The following is a 19,430-nucleotide window of genomic DNA, read 5'->3' as shown; positions in this document are numbered from 1 at the left end:
GAATATATAAAATATATATTTCTATAAAACATTTCATCTATAATATACTATCTATGTATCTATAAATCTACTTCCTTATATAAAGGAATGTTATCATAACTCATGATGTTAAATATTCTGAGCGTCCCATAAAATTCATTCATTCTTCTATATTCCTATCACGCAACCAGTTTTCTTTGGCGTCAAGGAATACTGTCCTTAACTTTACATAACTTGAACACGTTCTGGAGAATTCCATAATGACTTTCTGGGCGTCGACTTTAAATGTCGGTCCTGATTTAGTCCTGCTAACCACATTTGCTCGATTAACCCTAGATATGTAAACATTATTTGGCGCCAAAAAAATGTCACCATTCTCTCGCATTTCAGCGATATATGCACCTGTACTATGGATATATTGTGCATATTTAAACTGCGGTGTACCCCATGAATATTGGATATTAAATTCTGTATCTGTATTATTGAAGAATTTTGATGCTCTATTATCCAGCAAAAATCCAGAGATCTTAAGTAGATGGATATGATAATAAAATTTACTTCTCGAGAACAGTTCCGAATCTTTAAATTCAGGATCCTCCCATGGATTAATAGCCAATTTCAGCAATACGAAAGTATGGAATGGGTCAACATTGGGGATGGTACAAAGCTCGTTCCATGGTATTTCTATCAACTTCAACCCATATCTTTCACATATCCGGGACCAATTAGCCAGCAAAATATCAATTAGCTTTGGGGTAGTAGTTAGCCATTCTAATCTAATATGAAAGCAATGCTCAGGATTATGTACCCTATCGTAATGAACTGTACATGTTTCTGGTTTGTAGGATTTTGATGACGGGTCAACATTAATAATCATAGAATTACTTAACACTACCGTTTTCCTAACTTGTGCTGCAGCGTTTAGGGATTCTTCTGTTTCTTCAGATGCTATCTTTGTAGTCATAACCAGATTAGAAGAATTTAAGTTTGTTTCGGAAGAACTTTCCGATTTTACTCTCTTCAAAGTATTTTTACTATCTGAATTTTGTAGTAAGTTATTACAAGATTTTTCAATTATTTTTGTATCAATGACGTAATCAGGCGATATTTGGTAAAAATAATGACCATCTAAAAAGCTGTGACTATTTAGAACATGAATGAAAAGACCATCATTCATCAACTTCTGTCCATATTCTACTGCAGCAGATCTGGTCTCTATGTCTGAAAAATTCCTAATCAGCCAGTTAACCATCTCCGACCCAACAAAACAGTTCGCATGCTTCTTCCAGTGCCATTTTCTGGTAACTAAAAGTAATCTATTCTCACCTAATTGAATCTCTTGCGATAGATTACGGAGATCAATATTCCTATTAAGCTTCTTAGAGCTATCACCAAATATAGAATCCTTGAAATTCAGAATAGAACTGTCTAGTTGGGTCTGTTGTTCATTTAAAAAATCGAACAGTGAACCAGTATAAAAGATCACCTCAGATTGGAGCTCAGATTTCTTTCCCTTCTGTTGTTTCTTCTCTTCAGCTGTTAACAATTTCAATTTGGTTATAGATGTTATCAACTTTCTCAGTCCTTCAACACGAATTTCTTCTGCTGTTAAAGTCTCATTTTTCCCATTAACAACCATTGAAAATGTATTTTGTGGTATGTCAGTAGGTAATACAACATATTTTGAGCGAAAGCCATGCCATCTATCACTAAGATAAGGGTCGGAATAACCAGCAAGGAATTGGTCTAGCAAATTCCAGTTGAAGTCAGGTCGATTCATATGTATTGGGTCAACCTTTGTTTCTCTATATTTGTTATCATACCTAGTCTTCACAAAAGAGTTATAACTGGGCACCTGATCAAACACATTTCTATCCCTTTTAGCAATATATCGTTCGACATTAATTATGCCACTAGGATCACAATGAAGCCTATGAATTTCAGGACCTAAAATCATATATATCTTGAAATTTGAAGGTACATCACCCTTGATGTATTTATGAATAGAGACTATATCTCTGTCACCTTTTTTAGAAAGTTCTACTTCTTCTATTTCTTTACTTGTACAAATTTGGAACCCTACCAATAAACGTAAGTAAATCATACTTCTTAACAGATCTTTCGCAGTGAAGTTATATAACTCCTGTTCCCAGTTGAGAGTTACAGAATGGTTCCGCAGTGTAAAGTTATTTTCTAATTCATTTCTAGAAGGGAAATTTGGAATAGTAATAGGAAGTTCAGCTGGTGTTGTAAATGATCTCCATTTGCTATACTTCCTAAAGATATCCTTTGGCCACACATCCCTCCATCTTGTTGGTAAGATATCGTCCTTAAAAAAATCATGAACAGGGACTGTATCACCTAAGATCTCAACCCAATCATCGGTATTAACAAATTTAAGAGAAAGTAAATCAGAATCTGGAGATTTCGACCTGGTTTGAATCTGTGGACTCCCAGAAGCATGTATTTCGAACGTTTTGTTACTACCTAGAGTAGGATTTCCTGAGTTATATGTTGAGATAGTTAACCTGTCTTTCATCTGTGAGGAATTCTTTTTTTCAATTTCTGAGCCTTCTGTTCCAAACAGTTGGAAATTTAATTTGTGTATCATGTCTTCCTTTGACACAGCAGATGGCTGTTCAGAAGAAAGATTCAGGTCCTTTTGATGAGGCAGAATTTTTGACTTATTAGAACTTCTTTCTGAAACACTGTTATAGTTTTCTTCAATAGCATTGCTTATTTCAACATCAAAATTAATAGTATTATTTTCATTTGATTCGCAATCCTTATTTGGCATTAACCGTGTTATAATTTTCTGCGTAAAATCCCTTATTGATGACTTTTTTGTGATATCTTTCAAAGAGGTTAGTGCAGATACAGACTCAGTCATAACTGAGCTTTCAGCACGCGTACCTTCAGAGTTTGAAAACGATGTTTCTTCTATTTTATTGAGGTACATATTACCGGTAACTACTGGTGTTTGGACATCTTCAATTACAGGTTCCATGAATTTTGCATTGGGTATTACTAAGTTTTTTGTATTAGTCAGAATATTATTATTAACAATATCCCTCTTAGAGTCAATATTTTCATTTTTTTGAAGATGATTATCTTTAACGCTGCGCTCATCTGGGTGTAAGAATATATCTCTATCATAATTAGACATCAATGTAGATAAATCCTTCTCTTTTCTCGTTGGGGATAGATATTCCAACTCAATTTTTTCAACAACTTCATTATCTGTAAGACCCATCATTTGGAGGTCATAAATTTGGCACTTAGGTGTCCATTTCGTGGTATCTTTAGTTTTATCGTTCCAGAAGAAGATGTTCAACCAAGGAGGTATACCATGATGAAGTTTGTTTTCATAGTCGATATACCTGAATAAAGGTACAACATGTAATGGTGGTCGTGATAAGCATATCAAATCCATTGTTATTTCAAGGCATAGTAATTTCTGGCAAGAAAGTCTCAGTAAATCATAGTCCACGTCATATAAACCCTTTCCTGGACTTATAATCATGACATGTGTCGAAGTATGTCTGAGATCAATCTGTTTGAATGGATCGACTATTGTAGTGGCTGCAAAATTAATCAATTCCAAAATATTCGACTTGATTACTGGGGTGAATCTTCCTTTAATTACAGAGAATCCATTCTCATCATCAGATTTTTGACATAACAAATCTTCAGTAATCTCCATAAATTCTTTCCTAAGGGTTTCCATGATCTCTGTCCAGTAGATCACACTAACTTGGTCTACAACAATTCTAAAATAATCTGTTGTGTTTTTGATCCTTTCACCAGGTTTTAGATCTTTATGAGATTGAGATGACATATCCATCGAGATAGCAAATGCGATGGTAATACTATGGTGAGTATCAATATCTTTCCATCTCTTGAAAATCTTAGGGAAAAAGGAATTAATCATTTTTTGGAACATCTGTTCTCCAGTTTCGTCGAAACTCCACATCTCGTTAGTAATTTGAATGATAAACAGCAATCTTGCTGATTCTGATCTAAAGACTATCTTAGTATTTTCGCCAATGTAACCAGATAGGACTTTCTTACCATTTCTATAGATACCATTTACGGTAGTCCGGATTGAGTCTAAGAAGGTCAATTTCTGGCCCGAGAAGGCACATGAATCCACTATTTCAGACGAGAGACACCACATATCACCTCTGTTCAGCAGTATATCCTTAATATGCAGTTCGATGAGATCAGCTTCCATTTCTGCTTTGTTCTTTACTTTAACCCAGACCTTAGATCTTGGCGGGAGGTCAAGCAAGCTCTGGAGGTGTCCAACAGCTACTGATATATTCCCAAAGTTCTTACATCTTCTTCTAGTCTCTGCATCGAAGTCTCTTGCGATGAAATAAATCTTCTTGTCCCTTGCCGATCCACTGTTGTGAGCTCTCTTCCTATAAGTCATCAACTCACACAGTTGGCCTTCCTTTATATGTTTCAGCGTCGCCAGATCAAGCATCACGAGGTGCTCTGAATGTCTGGTCTCGTGGTACACCAGGTTTACCTGGGTTGTTCTCCTAGACCTCACTTCAATATTACCATCAGCATTAGCACGCGGCACCTCAACAGCCTCAGCTCTATTCAACTCAATTCCATCAATCACCTGTCTAAAAGAGTGAGAATGAGTCTGGTACTGAGCATGTGATTGAGAATGAGAGTGAGAGTGAGAGTGAGGATGAGAGTGAGGATGCGCCTGCGCATCTACAGTAGCCTCTATCCCGGCCTCATTTCCAGGCATTGTTCCGGTCTCTGTCCCAGTCCCAGTCCCAGTCCCGGACCTGTCATTCATCCTAGAGTCCCTATCCCCGCCTACTATCATACTCCCGGCCTTTAGCACTAGCGTATTGGCATTCGTAGTGTTAGAGGCCCGCACTCTGCCGAGGCCCATCTTGTTGGTAGGCTCCCCTTGCTTCTTCCTAAGACTGGAAAACATCTTCCTATGTACAAATTCCCCTTGTTTTGTGGAGTGTATATAGAGATAGCCATCCTTAATCCGAATACAGTTTACATACAAACTACTTTAAAAACTCTGGATAACCGCCGACGGGCCACTTTGCTCTGCACCTTTGCCCGCCCGCACTGCTTTATTATTGGGATTGGATTGACGGAATAAAAAGAGAAGTGACAAATAAACCCCGATCCGGGTAATAATACTTCCAAAACAGATCATGTGACTGTATCGTAGTATTAGATATAATATAGTACGATACGATGGTGTGACTACACGTACAAAGAAATACACCACGTGACGATGACTCCATCAACGCTTCCCCCAAAAAAAGAAAAACCACTTTTGTGTGCCTCTCTCTCTGTACACACTGCCTCTGTACACAGTGTGTTCACAACACAAATGTGTCGTGCGAAAGGGGTGTGGTTGAGAAATTGGCCCGAGGATAGACACGTGAGCGCATACTGGAACTGTGGCCACTAAGAGAGACACAGTTTACTCAGCAACGCTTTGCATTGCGTAGTCGTGATGTGTCTAGCTTGATAGTACGTTGTAGTATGGCATAGTACTGCCATACCTTTATACTATGGCATAGCACGTCGTAGTATATGGTATATATGATGGACTGGATGATTCACGTGTTAATTCTGTAGCAGAGCTGTGTGTTATGGAGGCAGCCACAACGGACTTCCTATGCTAAATGGCATTGGGCTTCAATGATCAAGAACCACACTATATATAGGTATGTAGTATCTACTTGTATACTATAACTCTCTCTCTCTCTCTCTCTCTCTCTCTCTGGAGACTCAAGCATAAGATTATTAAAGAAAAGAACAAAATGACTGGTGCTGAAGGGTTGCAATTGCAATTGCCAGATACAGATGTGTTCTACGTGAGCCGGGCCAAGGACCTGGCTCCCAGAGACTCCGCCATCCTGGGCTTGCTCGGGTGGAACCAGGCCACCCAGCTGTTGGCCTCCACTGATCCATTGTCACGTGATTTTGAGAGAGACAGTGTAGTCGTAATTGACCAGCACACGTTGCTGCGGTCGTTGCCGCAGCTCTATGCGCTGGCAGCTAGTGAGTCCACTTCGGTTTCGGTTGCCGTGGTGGTAGACCTGGACCTCGAGGACTACTCCGTGGTCCCCGCAGTGCGCGACGTCGGTTTGCCCATTAATGTCGGGTTCCCTAATGGGGCCTCGCTGGCACGTACTGGGCTCACCTTCGTCAACTTCGAGCGTCTACTACGTGAGGACGCTCTATCCCAGGACCTGACAGCAGCTGCCACTTTGGCCGGGACAGAAGGTGCCACGGACTTGATTATTAACTTGTCGCAGTACGGAGATGAGCTTGTCAAGAACTCTCCAAGCGATGTCGCAGTCTATAACATCTCAGAGTACAAGAAGGGTCTGCTCGCAGACATCTTAGAGAGAGCTCCGCAATCTATCTCCAGAATTACGTTGTTGCAAGGCTCCTCGAGAACCAGCTCCAAGCATGGTGAATCACCAGAATTCGAACCATTCCTCTTGGACTTCTTCGGCGATTTTGACCTCTTGGTCGAGCGCAACATCAAGCAATTGCTTCTCACTAAGATTGGTAACAGAGTAACTGATTTCAACCAAGCTCTGGCTCAGATCATTGATAACTTGCGTTCTCAGGATCCAGTTAACAACTTATTTGTTGGTGAGTCCGCTGTTAGCGATGTTCAAAATGCTGAACAATATCACAAATCTGTCCAAAATGTGCTACATTTAGAAGATGCTTACATCAAGGTCCTAAGACAACTACTGAAGGACAACCTTTCCATTATTAATGAGTACTCCAGCCCCTCTGTCAATGTTAACTCTCCAGAATACGGTTATGGTCGCTACTTGCAATCCAAGACAATTAGAAATAATCTACTAGATCAAGTCAAGAAGAGTCTAGATCCTGAATTGTTCCATTCACAGGACTCCGGTGACTTTGTTCAGAAGTTATCCAAATGGGTTGCTTTCCACGATAAATCCCTAGATGAACAACAGTTAACTGAGGCTAATAAGCTAGGTGCCGAAATATATCAATACTTAAAGAACGATGCCCATTCAAAGACAGCAATTGAACTACTTAAAACAGCAGGAAATGATGCTAACGCTTTCTTGTTCAAATCAAGCTGGTTAATTGGTTCAGATGCTTGGTCATACGATTTAGGTAACTCTGGTGTCCACCAAATATTGACCTCTAATGATAATATTAACATGTTAATTATCGACTCTGAGCCATACGAACACAGAAAGGCCTCTAAGGATAGAAAGAAGGATGTCGGTTTATATGCTATGAACTTCCATAATGTATACGTTGCTTCAGTCGCTGTTTACTCTTCTTATACACAGTTACTAACTGCATTCATTGAAGCTGCTAAGTACAACGGTCCTTCGGTTGTTTTAGCATACTTACCTTATAAGTCAGAAAAAGATACACCTTTAGAGGTCCTTCAAGAGACTAAGGTTGGTGTTGAGTCTGGTTATTGGCCATTATACAGATATGATCCTTCTAAGGAAGATAACAATGAGTCCCCAGCCTTCTCATTAGATTCTTCTGTAATAAGAAAGCAACTTCAAACTTTCCTAGAGAAGGAAAATAAGCTTACCTTGCTTGCAAAGAGAGATCCTGAATTAGCAAGAAACTTGGCTCAATCTGCTTCTGATGCTATTACTCAAAAGCAAAATAGAAGAGCAGAAGCCGCTCTTGATGATTTGTTGAACGGTCTTTCTGGTCCTCCACTACATATCTACTTTGCTTCCGATGGTGGTAATGCCTCTAACTTGGCAAAGAGGTTGCATGGTAGAGCCACTGCTAGAGGACTCAAGGCTACAGTCTTATCTATGGATGACATTATTCTTGAGGACCTTCCTGGTGAAGAAAATGCTGTGTTTATTACCTCTACAGGTGGACAAGGTGAATTTCCACAAGATGGTAAGACATTCTGGGATGCTTTGAAAGCATCCACTGATATTGACCTTTCATCTCTGAATGTTTCCGTATTTGGTTTGGGTGACTCAGAATACTGGCCTCGTAAGGAAGACAAGAAGTACTACAATAAACCATCTCAGGATTTATTTAAGAGATTAGAGGCTCTAGGTGCTAAATTCCTTGCTCCATTGGGTCTGGGTGATGACCAGGATGCAGATGGTTATCAAACTGCCTATTCAGAGTGGGAACCAAAATTATGGGAAGCTCTAGGTGTCTCTGGTATCGAAGTTGAAGATGAACCAAAACCTATCACTAATGAAGACATTAAGTTAAACTCTGACTTTTTAAGAGGTACAATTGCTTCTGATTTAATTGATGAATCTACAGGTACCGTTCAATACTCTAACGAACAGTTGATGAAGTTCCACGGTATCTATACCCAAGAAGATCGTGATGTAAGAGAGATTCGTAAGAGTGAAGGTTTGGAACCAGCTTATCAGTTCATGGCTAGGGCCAGATTACCTGGTGGTAAATGTACCGGCCAACAATGGTTAGGTTTAGACAAACTATCAGACGACAGTGGTAATGGTACCTTAAAGTTAACTACTAGGGCTACATTCCAGATCCATGGTGTCTTGAAGAGGAACTTGAAACACACAATTAGAGGTATGAATGCTGTTTTAATTGACACATTAGCTGCTGCTGGTGATGTTAACAGAAATGTTATGGTAACTACTTTGCCAGCCAGAGCTAAGGTTCATCAACAAGTCTCAGACATGGGTGCCAAAATTTCAGAACACTTCTTGCCAAAGACTACCGCATACCATGAAATTTGGTTGGATGGTCCAGAAGATCAAGATTACGAAGATGACTGGAATAGAAGATTCGACTCAAGGAATGAAGGTCCAAGAAAGAAGAAGACTCTTGTTAGTGGTAACGCTTTGGTAGATATCGAGCCAATTTATGGTCCAACTTATATGCCAAGAAAATTTAAGTTCAACTTGACCGTACCACCATATAATGATGTTGATGTTTTTTCTGCTGATATTGGTTTAATTGCAATCGTAGATGAGAAAACCGATGTAGTTGAAGGTTATAACGTCTATGTCGGTGGTGGTATGGGTACTACTCATGGTAACAAGAAAACTTATCCAAGAGTAGCTTCTTCGTTCGGTTTCGTGAAGACAGAAGAACTACTACCAGCTCTTGAGGCGCTATTGATTATCCAAAGGGATTACGGTAACCGTCAAGATCGTAAACAAGCTCGTGTTAAATATACTGTCGATACTCTAAGTGTTGAAGTTTATAGACAAAAAGCGGAAGAGATCTGGGGTGGTAAGTTCGAGCCAGAAAGATCATATGAAATTACCTCCAACATTGATTACTTTGGTTGGGTCAAGGATGAATTCAATCAAAATCATTTCACAGCCTACATCGAAAATGGTAGAGTTTTGGATACCCCTGAGGTTCCTCACAAAACTGGTCTACGTAAAATCGCTGAATATATGAAGAAGACTGGCGTAGGTCACTTCAGATTAACTGGTAATCAACATTTGATTATTTCGGATATTAGTGATGAGCACCTAGATAACATCAAGGCCCTATTGGCTGAACACAAACTGGACAACGCCGATTACACCGGTTTGAGATTGTCTTCTTCTGCCTGTGTTGCTTTACCAACCTGTGGTTTGGCATTTGCAGAATCCGAACGTTACCTACCTGATGTTATTACTCAACTAGAAGATACCTTGGAGGAGTACGGTTTGCGTCATGATACCATTATTATGAGAATGACTGGTTGTCCAAATGGTTGTTCCAGACCTTGGTTAGCTGAGCTAGCTTTGGTCGGGAAAGCACCTCATACCTACAACCTATACCTCGGTGGTGGTTTCTACGGTCAAAGATTGAACAAGCTGTACAGAGCTAATCTAAACGATAACGATATTGTTGATGAGATTAAGCCCCTGTTCAAGAGATATGCTTTAGAAAAGAACGATGGCGAACATTTTGGTGACTTCGTTATTAGAGTCGGTATCATAAAGCCAACCTTGGAAGGTAGATTATTCCATGAAGACATTGCTGAAGATGCATTCTGATAAACAACGCAATAAATAAAATCCATCCCTTCCGTGAATGTCCGAATACTTATTTATTTAGTTTTATTTCTTTATTTTCATTTTCTACTAATCATGTATATTTATTTTAAAACTAAGAGAACTATTTTATTTTGATAGCATACACAGATACTCCTCTAATAATGATTTAAATAGCTAACAAACGTCAACAAGTATGGTTTATATATATTAAGACATTGATATAAGCACTATATATGGGGATAAATAGCTAATATCATCACTTTTCATCGTAATACACGGGAGTGATTAGCTATAAAGAATCAATTGACCTCATCGGTTTCACTCATTTTATAGTTTAGAGTATTTCTAGCATGACACATAGGAGTTGAGTACAGTTTATCATAGTAGCAAGCTAAGTATCCGAGGAGTTCCTGATGTCAATAGAAAATATTAGTATCGTCTATAAGGTAGACAAGACGAATGAGGAAATTGTTTTAAGGGCATGCGATGAGCTGAATAATATGGATGCTAAGGGCCTCACAACGGCTGGGTTTGACTTGAGAGAGCTGATCTTGAAATTGTGTGTCTATTCTCTTGATGGAGTTAGGGTAGTCTCTAAAGTTATCAAGGAAGTTGACCACCTGTGGAACTTACTGGCAGATGATGGCGAGCGTGACAGATGTATGGAATGTTTGATTAGTACAATAGAGCCTCTGTTAATAAAGAAGTCCAGAGTAGACAGCAAACGTACTAAATATAAAGGGCTGAATCCAAAACTAGGATTTTCGTTTGGTGAAGCTGAAATCTATGAAGAATGGAAGAGAAACGGAGGACTAAGGAGTATTCCTCTTTGCTTTACAATTTTAAGGTATATCAAAATATCGCAAATGTCGCAGAATATATGGTGGATAAATCCATACTTGCTCAATCTACTTGACGACACCTCGGATTTGCATGGAATAAGGATGCCAGCAGTGTTATTATTGAGAACTATGCTTGAGCTGGTCTTTTATGAGCAATCCAGTGCAAAATGGATATCCCTTAGAGATACTGGTCTATTCTCGGAGTACGAAAATCTACTGGTCAATTTTTGTTTCTACTTACCACCATCTTATGATCCAGCTGACACACTAAGGATATGGCAGACTGTAATACCGACAATCGGGGTCCTATATAAGGCCCAATTTGTTGACGATGTGGTAAAACGCAATTTAAACACTAGAAAATTCCTTGGAGAAGTGGTATTACAGAACTGTCTGCTAAGATGTGGCTGTAATTACGAAAAGTTAACGATATTTTTGCTACGTACTATCCGTGAATGTTTCGATTATCTTGGTGAGAACAGTACTGTGCTCCTACAAAGACTAATCTACGATCTAGGACAATACCTGGTGAAGGACCCGTTCTTCACAGCATTTGAACCATTGGTATATGAGGTAATTAAAACAGTTAGACATGCGATAGAGGTATGCAACAATGACCGGGTTCTTGCTCACAAATACGATTTCATGGCACTAGTGCTATCGATTTACGGCAAATTAAGGCAAGAGGGACAGGAGTCCAGCAACATCGACACCGAACTAGCCGGTATAGTCGCCCAATTGAAGGGTGTAGGTGTTAATTTCGAGGACGACTTACCGCACCTGAAAGACATAAACGGCATAGATTACACGCTTCTATTTTCAACATAATACATAGCATGAGGTATTCTCAACATAATACATAGCATGAGATTCTGATATAAGCATATAATTTTAAAAAAGATATATAAAATTTCTTGCATTTGTATATTCATTTGGCTACATACAGGGGATGAGAGGGGTTTCTTTGCACTTATTGCTGCGCACCTTGCAGACCCCGGACTATACGGATGTTGGTGTCGAGAAACCTGTTCACACAGCTAGACAGACACTGCTCCTCCTGCTGACTCAAGTCCCCGCTGTCCACCCGGTCAACACACTTCCTGAAACAGATATCGGTGAACTGGTTGATCGAGGTCCGCACCTTCTGCTTCGAGTTCTCGGCATCCAAATACGCAGCGATCTCCTTCTTCGAGCTGTCACTCAGACTCGCTAGCTCACTGTTTAACGACGACATTAATGGTATTCCTATGTGCTTGTTGTGGGAGTCAGCTATGCATATGGCTCTTTAAAGCTTCAAATGCCAGTTTTCGGAATCTCGGGCCTTTAAAAAGGCCGTCGAGTGAAGAGAGCCCCATCACGATCTAAGACCATTCGGTGGTTGGGGGGACATCAAAGTTACATCAAAAAGAATTAGCCGATGGTGCTAGATGAGTATATTGAGCGGTTGGAGCGTGAGGTGGAGAATAAGCGGTATTTCCTGCGGGAGTCGCACGGTGCGTTGCAGGATCTGGTTGAGCGGAAGCAGCACGGCGGGTCCACAGTGCACAGCAGGCGGGTTGCTGTGAGTGATGCAGTGTGGCGTGAAGTAATGCAGCGGCCGATGTACCTGCCGGAGCGGCAGGACCCAATTGGGCTGAACTTGTTGACTGTGCGGTTGGAGGGCCGGGACGCGTCGATGGAGGAGTGGATGCGGTGCGAGAGACAGATGGTTGAGCTGCAGCGGACATATCTCGAGGATATTAAGGGACTGAATACCGCTATGGGGGAGACAATTGCTGAGTTTGAGCGGAATCCTCCTGCGGGATCAGCTGAGGATCGACGCGCAGCTGGTGCGGAGCAAAGGACGCTGTCAGAGCTCGAAACTGATAATGAGGCGGTCAGATATGAGCTAGCAAGCTTCATTCAACAGTACATGGTACCCAATGACCCAGATCATACTTCAGAGGCCCAGATGATGTCGCTCCTGACACCCCTGCTCAATGGAGAAGAGATGGAGGCTGATCGGGCCCGTGAAACGGCGCCAGCCCTCTACAGATTGCTCCTGAGAGCTAACCTCTTGGAGCTAAACTCTGATAAGGTCAAATTGCTTGATTTATCGGTGTAGTAGAAGCGTTTGAGCAAGTATGACCCATGCGTATATGCTTTTGTCACTAATAATTATGTCACGTGCCTACTAAGGTACCGTAGAATTGACAGAGAGAGAAGAAAACCAAGTTGGAAGGAAGCTAAGTAAATAAAGTTGATCAAACCCTAACCATAAAGTTGACTCTTTATAGTGTGGGAATTGGGCTGATAAGGATTTCTTCTTCTTGAAATTTAATATAGTAACAAATCAATGAGTGAAAGCAAGAAACTATCCCTAGAGGAAAGGCTGAACCTTGCAGCGCAGAAGAGAAGGAGACCTAAGAAGAATGTTCCCACGACTGAGGATGTAGGGTCTGTAACGGCGTCAAATAGCAAAGAGTCCCTTGTGGATGTAGTCGACAGTGAATTGGATCAATGGATTCCTGCTGATATATCTGGTATTGACCGTACTGAGTTAATTAAGATCCTAGACCAGCATATCATAGATTTTAAACAAAACTTCAAGAGTACCAAGTCTAATAATGATAGTAGTGTGCTGAAACTGGTAAAGGGTAAGGATGAAGAGATAGACCAGCTGAAGAAAGCTGTAGAGAAATATAAAAGAAATGAAGAGGTGAGTACATTGCAACTTGGAAAATTCAAAGAGGCCATAGAAGAGATAAGGTCGACAAGAGATCAGCTGGGAATAGAATTAGATGAAACCTTAAGGGAAAAAGATGATCTCATAGCCAAGCTGAAAGACTCGGAAAAAAATTTTGAGTTGAAATCAGACGAATTGAAGATCTCTGGGGACTTACAAATCAAGATCAAAGATATAGAGCAAAAACTGATTTCTGAGAGGGAAAACACATCTAAACTAATTGCTGAGAACCAAGCTCTTAAATTAAAGCTTGATAACCAAAAGTCTGAATTTCGGGACGAACAGGAGAAGAATAATAAGTTATCTAACGAATTAATAACTTCACTCGAAAGTCAACTAGAACAGCTACGAATTGAACTAGAAAATAAGTCAGATGAACAAAGTAAGGACACTGGAACTAAGAATACTTCTTATACTCTCTTGAAGGAGCAATTTCAATCCAGTAAATCTAATTGGTCCAGTATTGAATCGATTCTAAATTCGAAAATAAACACTCTGGAGGATTCTGTAGAAGACTATAAACAAAAAGTTAAGAAATTACAAACTCAATTAGAAACAAAGACATCTGTTCTTGCAAACGTCGAACATATACTAGAAGAAGAGAAAAGCTTAAAAAGAGAAATTGAAAGTAAATACGAATCCTTAGAGAAAGACATTTCTGTAAATAAGCATGAGTTAGAGAATCTAAAAGAAGACTATAATTTATTGGAAAAGAAATACGAAACACAGAGGAAGAACTACAAAAAAGAACCGGGAACGCAAGAACTAGGACCTAGTTCTATCGATACAGCAGCCAACGATTGGAATGATTTCAGAGCAGAACTCGACCCTATCAATGATGTTGAGGGCCATATCGATAGTATGTCAATAGAGCGCGGTAGTGTATCCGGTAGAGTTGATTCATCAAACATGAAAACACAGGATATGATTGATTTAGATAAAAACAGTTTCGTTCATTCGAAGGATTCAGAAATTGATTTCCCTGAAGATGCGGATGCCTTAGAAGAAATGAATTTTCATGATAGATCTTTTAGAAGGCTCAGTACACAACCTTCGAACTCGGGTCAAACAAACACACACCTAGTCACAAAGCTTGGTAATGAGATACGTCGTTTAGAGAATGAGATCATATCTTTAAATGAAAAAATTGAAAGACTACAAAAGGAAAAATCTTCTGCTAACGAAGAAATACTGAAGCTAATCGAGAAAAATAATGAGTACAATAGCGTTAACAGTGAAAAGGAGTTACTTGAGAAAGAGGTTAAAGAATTAGAAGGAAAGCTAGACACTACTCTTCAAATTTTGGGGGAGAAAACTGAGCGTGTTGATGAATTGCAGAACGATGTTCTTGATTTGAAAGACATGCTTCGTGAACAAGTGAAGCAAATGATAGATCTACAAGAGAAAATACGGTAACTCCCTTCCTCAGCTTTACTGCTGTTTCTATCTATATATGCAAGTAACAAATTAATAAAAGCATGGGTATTGTGCTATTTATAAGTACAGTATCTAAGAATAAGAATTATCTATGAGTCGCAATAAATCAATCGTTACCTTGGGCTTTGGCTAGAACAGTGTGTTCTTCAATATCTTGTGCTTCCCAAGGGTAGCATAGCCACTTGTCTGGAACAGTAGTGGCAGCCAAATATCTGCCAGATTCCATCATTTCAGCTGGTAGCTCTGCTCTCTTCTTTTTGTCCTTGTTATGAAGAACAAAGATAGAAAACATTGTTTTTTCATCCAATCTGTTCAGTCTCTTTTGTTGTTCTTCTACCTCTTTTTCTAATTCAGTTACAGCGTAATGCAAAGTAGTTCTTGTATCATCGACCTCATCGACAATTAGAATTTTCTTACCGATTAAAGAGTCAAAATGTTGGTCAAGAGCACCAAAATCAAGCCATTGAGTCCTGATAACTTCCTTACCGATTTTATCAACATTGTTGTCTAAACCCATATCTTCATATAGCGAAAGACCGATTGCTTGGATCGGAATGTTTTTCTGACCTGGAACTTTCAAAAATGATCTGATAATTCTGGCGGGAATCATACCACCACCGGTAATGGCAATGATAACATCAGGTCTCTCATCCCTCTCCAAAACTTGCTTGGCCACTTGCTGACAAAGCTTATGGATGTTGTTGTATGAGATATACATCTTATCGTCAGACATTTTTTTTTTTTTTGAGTATTTAGTATCGTTGAGTAGAGAGCTTATTACTCCAATACGAAAACTATTAAAATAATATTTTCAAATAGCAGACATGCTTTAAAATGGCATCTATTAATATATTGCGATGTGTATGTAGAATAAAGCTCATCGCAACAATAGCCAATGCTCATCGCAATTTTTTTTTCATTGGATCAATATTTAATACGAATAGGTCATGTGCCAATGTATTTAATACGCAGTATAAGGTATATTGCCATAATCAGGTTTTATTTCTTATAGTATACACTAAATGCAGTTATTATATTATTATTTATGAACTAGGGAATTTTATGAGATGAATACTAATTGTCTTAGACATTCATTATTTGGGTGTATACCTCTCTGTCCTCATCGGACAAAGTACCCAGAGCAGCCGTGAATTTAGAATAATCAGAGTGTTCTAGTGAACCCATGGAACCCTTCACCACTTCATAGATATTGATGTCATCTAAGATTGATCCTGCTAGTGGGTCCTCATCTAAGTCATCAAAATATTCTTTATCATTTAGACCATCGACGAATTGTAAGTCTCCAGAGCCACCACCACGAAGCATTTCAAGGACCTCCTCAAGGTTATCACCTTCATTGTCGTCTTCATTATCATCGAAATTAAAATGGTTGTCCCAGTCTTGACCATCATTGAAGTCAGTAGTTGAAAATTCCTTCCTCTTTTCATCAAGTAACTTGATCGCCACTGGATATTTGGCCATTAATTTCATTATTAGCGGACAGATCTGTCCTACGAAATTAGCCAAATTGTAGGCTAACAACTCATCAGCTGACACTCTGCAGAGCATATTCAAAAGAGCTAGAACAGTCAATTTTATATCATAGGTCCTAATGTAATTTGGAATGTAGCTAGAAACCCATGTTTCGAAGAATACCTCCAAGCAATTCTTTATCTTCAGCGCAGATAGCACAGTAGGGGTATCAATAATCATATTGGAAACGATAACATTGAAGGCAGTCACACCGAAAACGATATTCTTCTTTAAACCGTCCTTTTCGGCAATGATGCTGTCAATTGCATCAGAGAGGAATTTTTCTTTAATAGCAGCAGGTAATTGTTGTTCAAGCGCTAGAGTCAGCTTTTGTGATAGCTCAAAGTTTATTTTCAATTCGTCCAAGTCAGCATCATCTTTTTCAGCAGCTTTTTGATAAACTTCAAATAGTACTTTACAGTAAAATTCATTCTTCTTCAATTCATCCTTTCCATAAACTAGGAAATTATTTAACACCAGCATGAAATCTTCAAGATATAGTGGAACCATACTTTCTTCCTTCCTATTGCACTCTCCGATTAGTTCTAGTACCTTCCAGGCAATAGGACTGATGTCCCTCATAAGGAATGTTGAGTTTTCGAAAAACTCACAGCATTCATGATAGAAATCCTCCATATCATTCTTCAATATAAATTCTGCAGCAGGATAGAAAGACTGCTCTAAGTTTTTTACAATATCAATAGAATTTTCAAAGGACAACAAGATTGAGATAGTAGTCGATAAGACACCTATGGCTGCCATTTGTTTTTCTGTTTCATCTGGAACATCATCAGCAGTCAAGAAGCTATTAGGATCGATATTGGAAACTTCATGAAGATCTATAGCTAATTTTAGGAATTGTTGAACCAGAGTATTCATTAAGTCTACACCGAAAGGTTGCAGTTGCTCGGAAAATTGCTCAACGAATTCTTGCATAACACCAGAGAGTGTATCCATCTCGAATTCATTAGAAAGAGCCAGTAAATTTTGCATTGTTGGGACTACAATATTAGAGAGATGTTGTTGGAAGTATTCGTGTTGAATAAAAGCTTGTAGTGCCAAAGCAGCTAATAGGTTGACAGGAACACAATCGCTCTCCTCGTTAAAACATGACATAACACCTTCGAAAATAGTTGGTATTATCTCAGGATCATTCAAGTCGATGAAACCAAGTTTGGAACAAATTTCACAAACTCTAGTTCTCAAAAATCCGAAAGGTGACTTAAAGAATGGAAAAACCATTGATTTTAGGAAAATTTCTAGCTGGCCAAAGTATGGAGAGTTTTTTGTAGTTAGAATATCAATAATGGCAGAGAACATTCTTAAGCTGGATTCTATTTCGACAGCGTTCTCCAAACTTATGTTGTTAAAGTCTCCAACGTTAGCATTTAGGCTATTTGTGATGAATTCCAAAGTTGGGCTTCTAGTAAATTTACCTCTCTTGTGAACAGCAGCGGTGAGTAAGGATAAAGCAGCAAGATCTGGGGTATAGTTTTCGTCCCATAGTTCCATATTTCTGTGAATATATTCTTGTGGATCATTCTCGAAGGTTTCTAAAGTTTCTTCATCAGGACGCAAGAGTGGATAAATAATGTGTTGTAGAATATTTTCATAGTATCCTCCGACTAGTTCCCAGGTAGACTTCTGGATTATGCATTGTTCGATGAAGTTCAGGATATAATACAAAGACTCATCACTGAGCCAGAGTTGCTTAGTATTCCACTGTTCTATTTGCTGGAATAGAACTTGTAAGAAGTGTGGGAGGAAGTCTTCTTGATAGACTTTCTTGAAATCGTTATATTCAAACTTTTTGGTCAATGAAGTTGATGCATATCTCTGAAATAATCTGTACAAGTTAGCATAAGCCCATTTTTTACACTTCACCCAGGAGTTGTTTCTTCTAATGTCGCTATCTAGGTTGAAAATCGATTGCGGAATTGGTTGTTGAATAATTTGGACAAAAAAGTTTGCCCATGGTATGAATGATTCAGTACGTTGCAATGTAAAAGGCAGATCATGATAAGAAACGAACTTATAGATCTTCAAGATGAGTTTTAACATTTCGCCAATTTTGGGATTTTCCATATTTTTACCATCATCAAATAAAACAGTAGTAGCATATTTCAAAAGTTCTGGGAAATATTGCAATATCAACATTTCTAACTCCTGCCTAGAGTCATTATCCTTCCATCTGTAAGTTCTGAATAGTTCAGAGAGGCAAATTAGGCCTACGTGTGTCAGGTTGATGTCTTCTGAGGACAAAAGTTCCAATGATTTTGGTAGTAGATCATCCCATTTTTTGGCAGGATATTCAGCATTAATGATGACTGTTAGTGCAGGTTTCAAGATTCTAACACAGTTGCTGTTTTGCTTCGCACAGGAAAGCATAGTTTGTATCAACATATCCTTAATCACCGGCTTCTCATCATTATCTACTTCGAACACCAAAAGTTCATTTTTCCCGATGTAGTTATTAGTATTCCAACCATATGAAATCTTGTTCTTGAAATACAGAGAGGCAGAAAGCTTTATATTCTCAGGAACCTCACTAGAAGCAATGATTTCAAGAGAAGCACCCAAGAATCCCGGAGTTTTACTGGCCTCTGTCAATTGTCTCTCTGCTGTATGTCTTATATTACCATCCTGGTCCAAAGTACCAGCAAAGCATTGCAATAAAGCATTTGCATTCATGATTTTTTAGATATATATGTGTCTTTTTTTAAAACTAGTTTTTTGTCTTATTCGTTTCGGTGTCAACTTTTTATGCCTTAAATTCAAAGCCTTTTGAAATAGTTCTCTTATTTAATATCTTAATACTGAACTTATGTTTACAAGATGTATATCTATATAACCAATAGTAAATAAAAGTCAAGGGCACAAAAATTAACTTGA

The 19,430-nt window shown here is 38.9% G+C and overlaps 8 protein-coding genes across 8 annotated transcripts; 4 read left to right on the top strand and 4 right to left on the bottom strand.

Annotated features, from left to right (window-relative positions):
* Positions 1 to 139: 139 nt before the first annotated feature.
* On the bottom strand, positions 140 to 4,942 carry IML1 (GTPase-activating protein IML1; the record flags this gene model as incomplete). The annotated part of the gene is made up of 1 exon (XM_071050743.1): positions 140 to 4,942. The coding sequence occupies one exon, from the start codon at positions 4,940 to 4,942 to the stop codon at positions 140 to 142; it is 4,803 nt and encodes a 1,600-aa protein (XP_070908533.1).
* Positions 4,943 to 5,795: 853 nt separating this feature from the next.
* MET5 (sulfite reductase (NADPH) subunit beta) lies at positions 5,796 to 10,001 on the top strand (the record flags this gene model as incomplete). The annotated part of the gene is made up of 1 exon (XM_071050742.1): positions 5,796 to 10,001. The coding sequence occupies one exon, from the start codon at positions 5,796 to 5,798 to the stop codon at positions 9,999 to 10,001; it is 4,206 nt and encodes a 1,401-aa protein (XP_070908532.1).
* A 413-nt stretch (positions 10,002 to 10,414) lies between these two features.
* On the top strand, positions 10,415 to 11,671 carry TTI2 (Tti2p; the record flags this gene model as incomplete). Its single annotated transcript, XM_071050741.1, has 1 exon — positions 10,415 to 11,671. The coding sequence occupies one exon, from the start codon at positions 10,415 to 10,417 to the stop codon at positions 11,669 to 11,671; it is 1,257 nt and encodes a 418-aa protein (XP_070908531.1).
* Positions 11,672 to 11,813: 142 nt separating this feature from the next.
* On the bottom strand, positions 11,814 to 12,077 carry TIM8 (protein transporter TIM8; the record flags this gene model as incomplete). The annotated part of the gene is made up of 1 exon (XM_071050740.1): positions 11,814 to 12,077. One exon carries the CDS (start codon positions 12,075 to 12,077, stop codon positions 11,814 to 11,816), a length of 264 nt encoding a protein of 87 aa, XP_070908530.1.
* A 183-nt stretch (positions 12,078 to 12,260) lies between these two features.
* MCM22 (Mcm22p) lies at positions 12,261 to 12,947 on the top strand (the record flags this gene model as incomplete). The annotated part of the gene is made up of 1 exon (XM_071050739.1): positions 12,261 to 12,947. The coding sequence occupies one exon, from the start codon at positions 12,261 to 12,263 to the stop codon at positions 12,945 to 12,947; it is 687 nt and encodes a 228-aa protein (XP_070908529.1).
* A 231-nt stretch (positions 12,948 to 13,178) lies between these two features.
* SGM1 (Sgm1p) lies at positions 13,179 to 14,984 on the top strand (the record flags this gene model as incomplete). Its single annotated transcript, XM_071050738.1, has 1 exon — positions 13,179 to 14,984. One exon carries the CDS (start codon positions 13,179 to 13,181, stop codon positions 14,982 to 14,984), a length of 1,806 nt encoding a protein of 601 aa, XP_070908528.1.
* Positions 14,985 to 15,111: 127 nt separating this feature from the next.
* XPT1 (xanthine phosphoribosyltransferase) lies at positions 15,112 to 15,738 on the bottom strand (the record flags this gene model as incomplete). Its single annotated transcript, XM_071050737.1, has 1 exon — positions 15,112 to 15,738. The coding sequence occupies one exon, from the start codon at positions 15,736 to 15,738 to the stop codon at positions 15,112 to 15,114; it is 627 nt and encodes a 208-aa protein (XP_070908527.1).
* A 350-nt stretch (positions 15,739 to 16,088) lies between these two features.
* NMD5 (Nmd5p) lies at positions 16,089 to 19,229 on the bottom strand (the record flags this gene model as incomplete). Its single annotated transcript, XM_071050736.1, has 1 exon — positions 16,089 to 19,229. The coding sequence occupies one exon, from the start codon at positions 19,227 to 19,229 to the stop codon at positions 16,089 to 16,091; it is 3,141 nt and encodes a 1,046-aa protein (XP_070908526.1).
* Between the last annotated feature and the right edge of the window lie 201 nt (positions 19,230 to 19,430).

Source organism: Nakaseomyces bracarensis (genome assembly GCF_045282275.1).
Source record: "Nakaseomyces bracarensis strain CBM3 chromosome Unknown Scaff3_0, whole genome shotgun sequence".
In the NCBI taxonomy this organism is placed as follows: Eukaryota; Fungi; Ascomycota; class Saccharomycetes; order Saccharomycetales; family Saccharomycetaceae; genus Nakaseomyces; species Nakaseomyces bracarensis.
The sequence above is the reverse complement of the archived record's forward strand: the minus strand, read 5'-3'. Positions and strand labels throughout refer to the sequence as shown.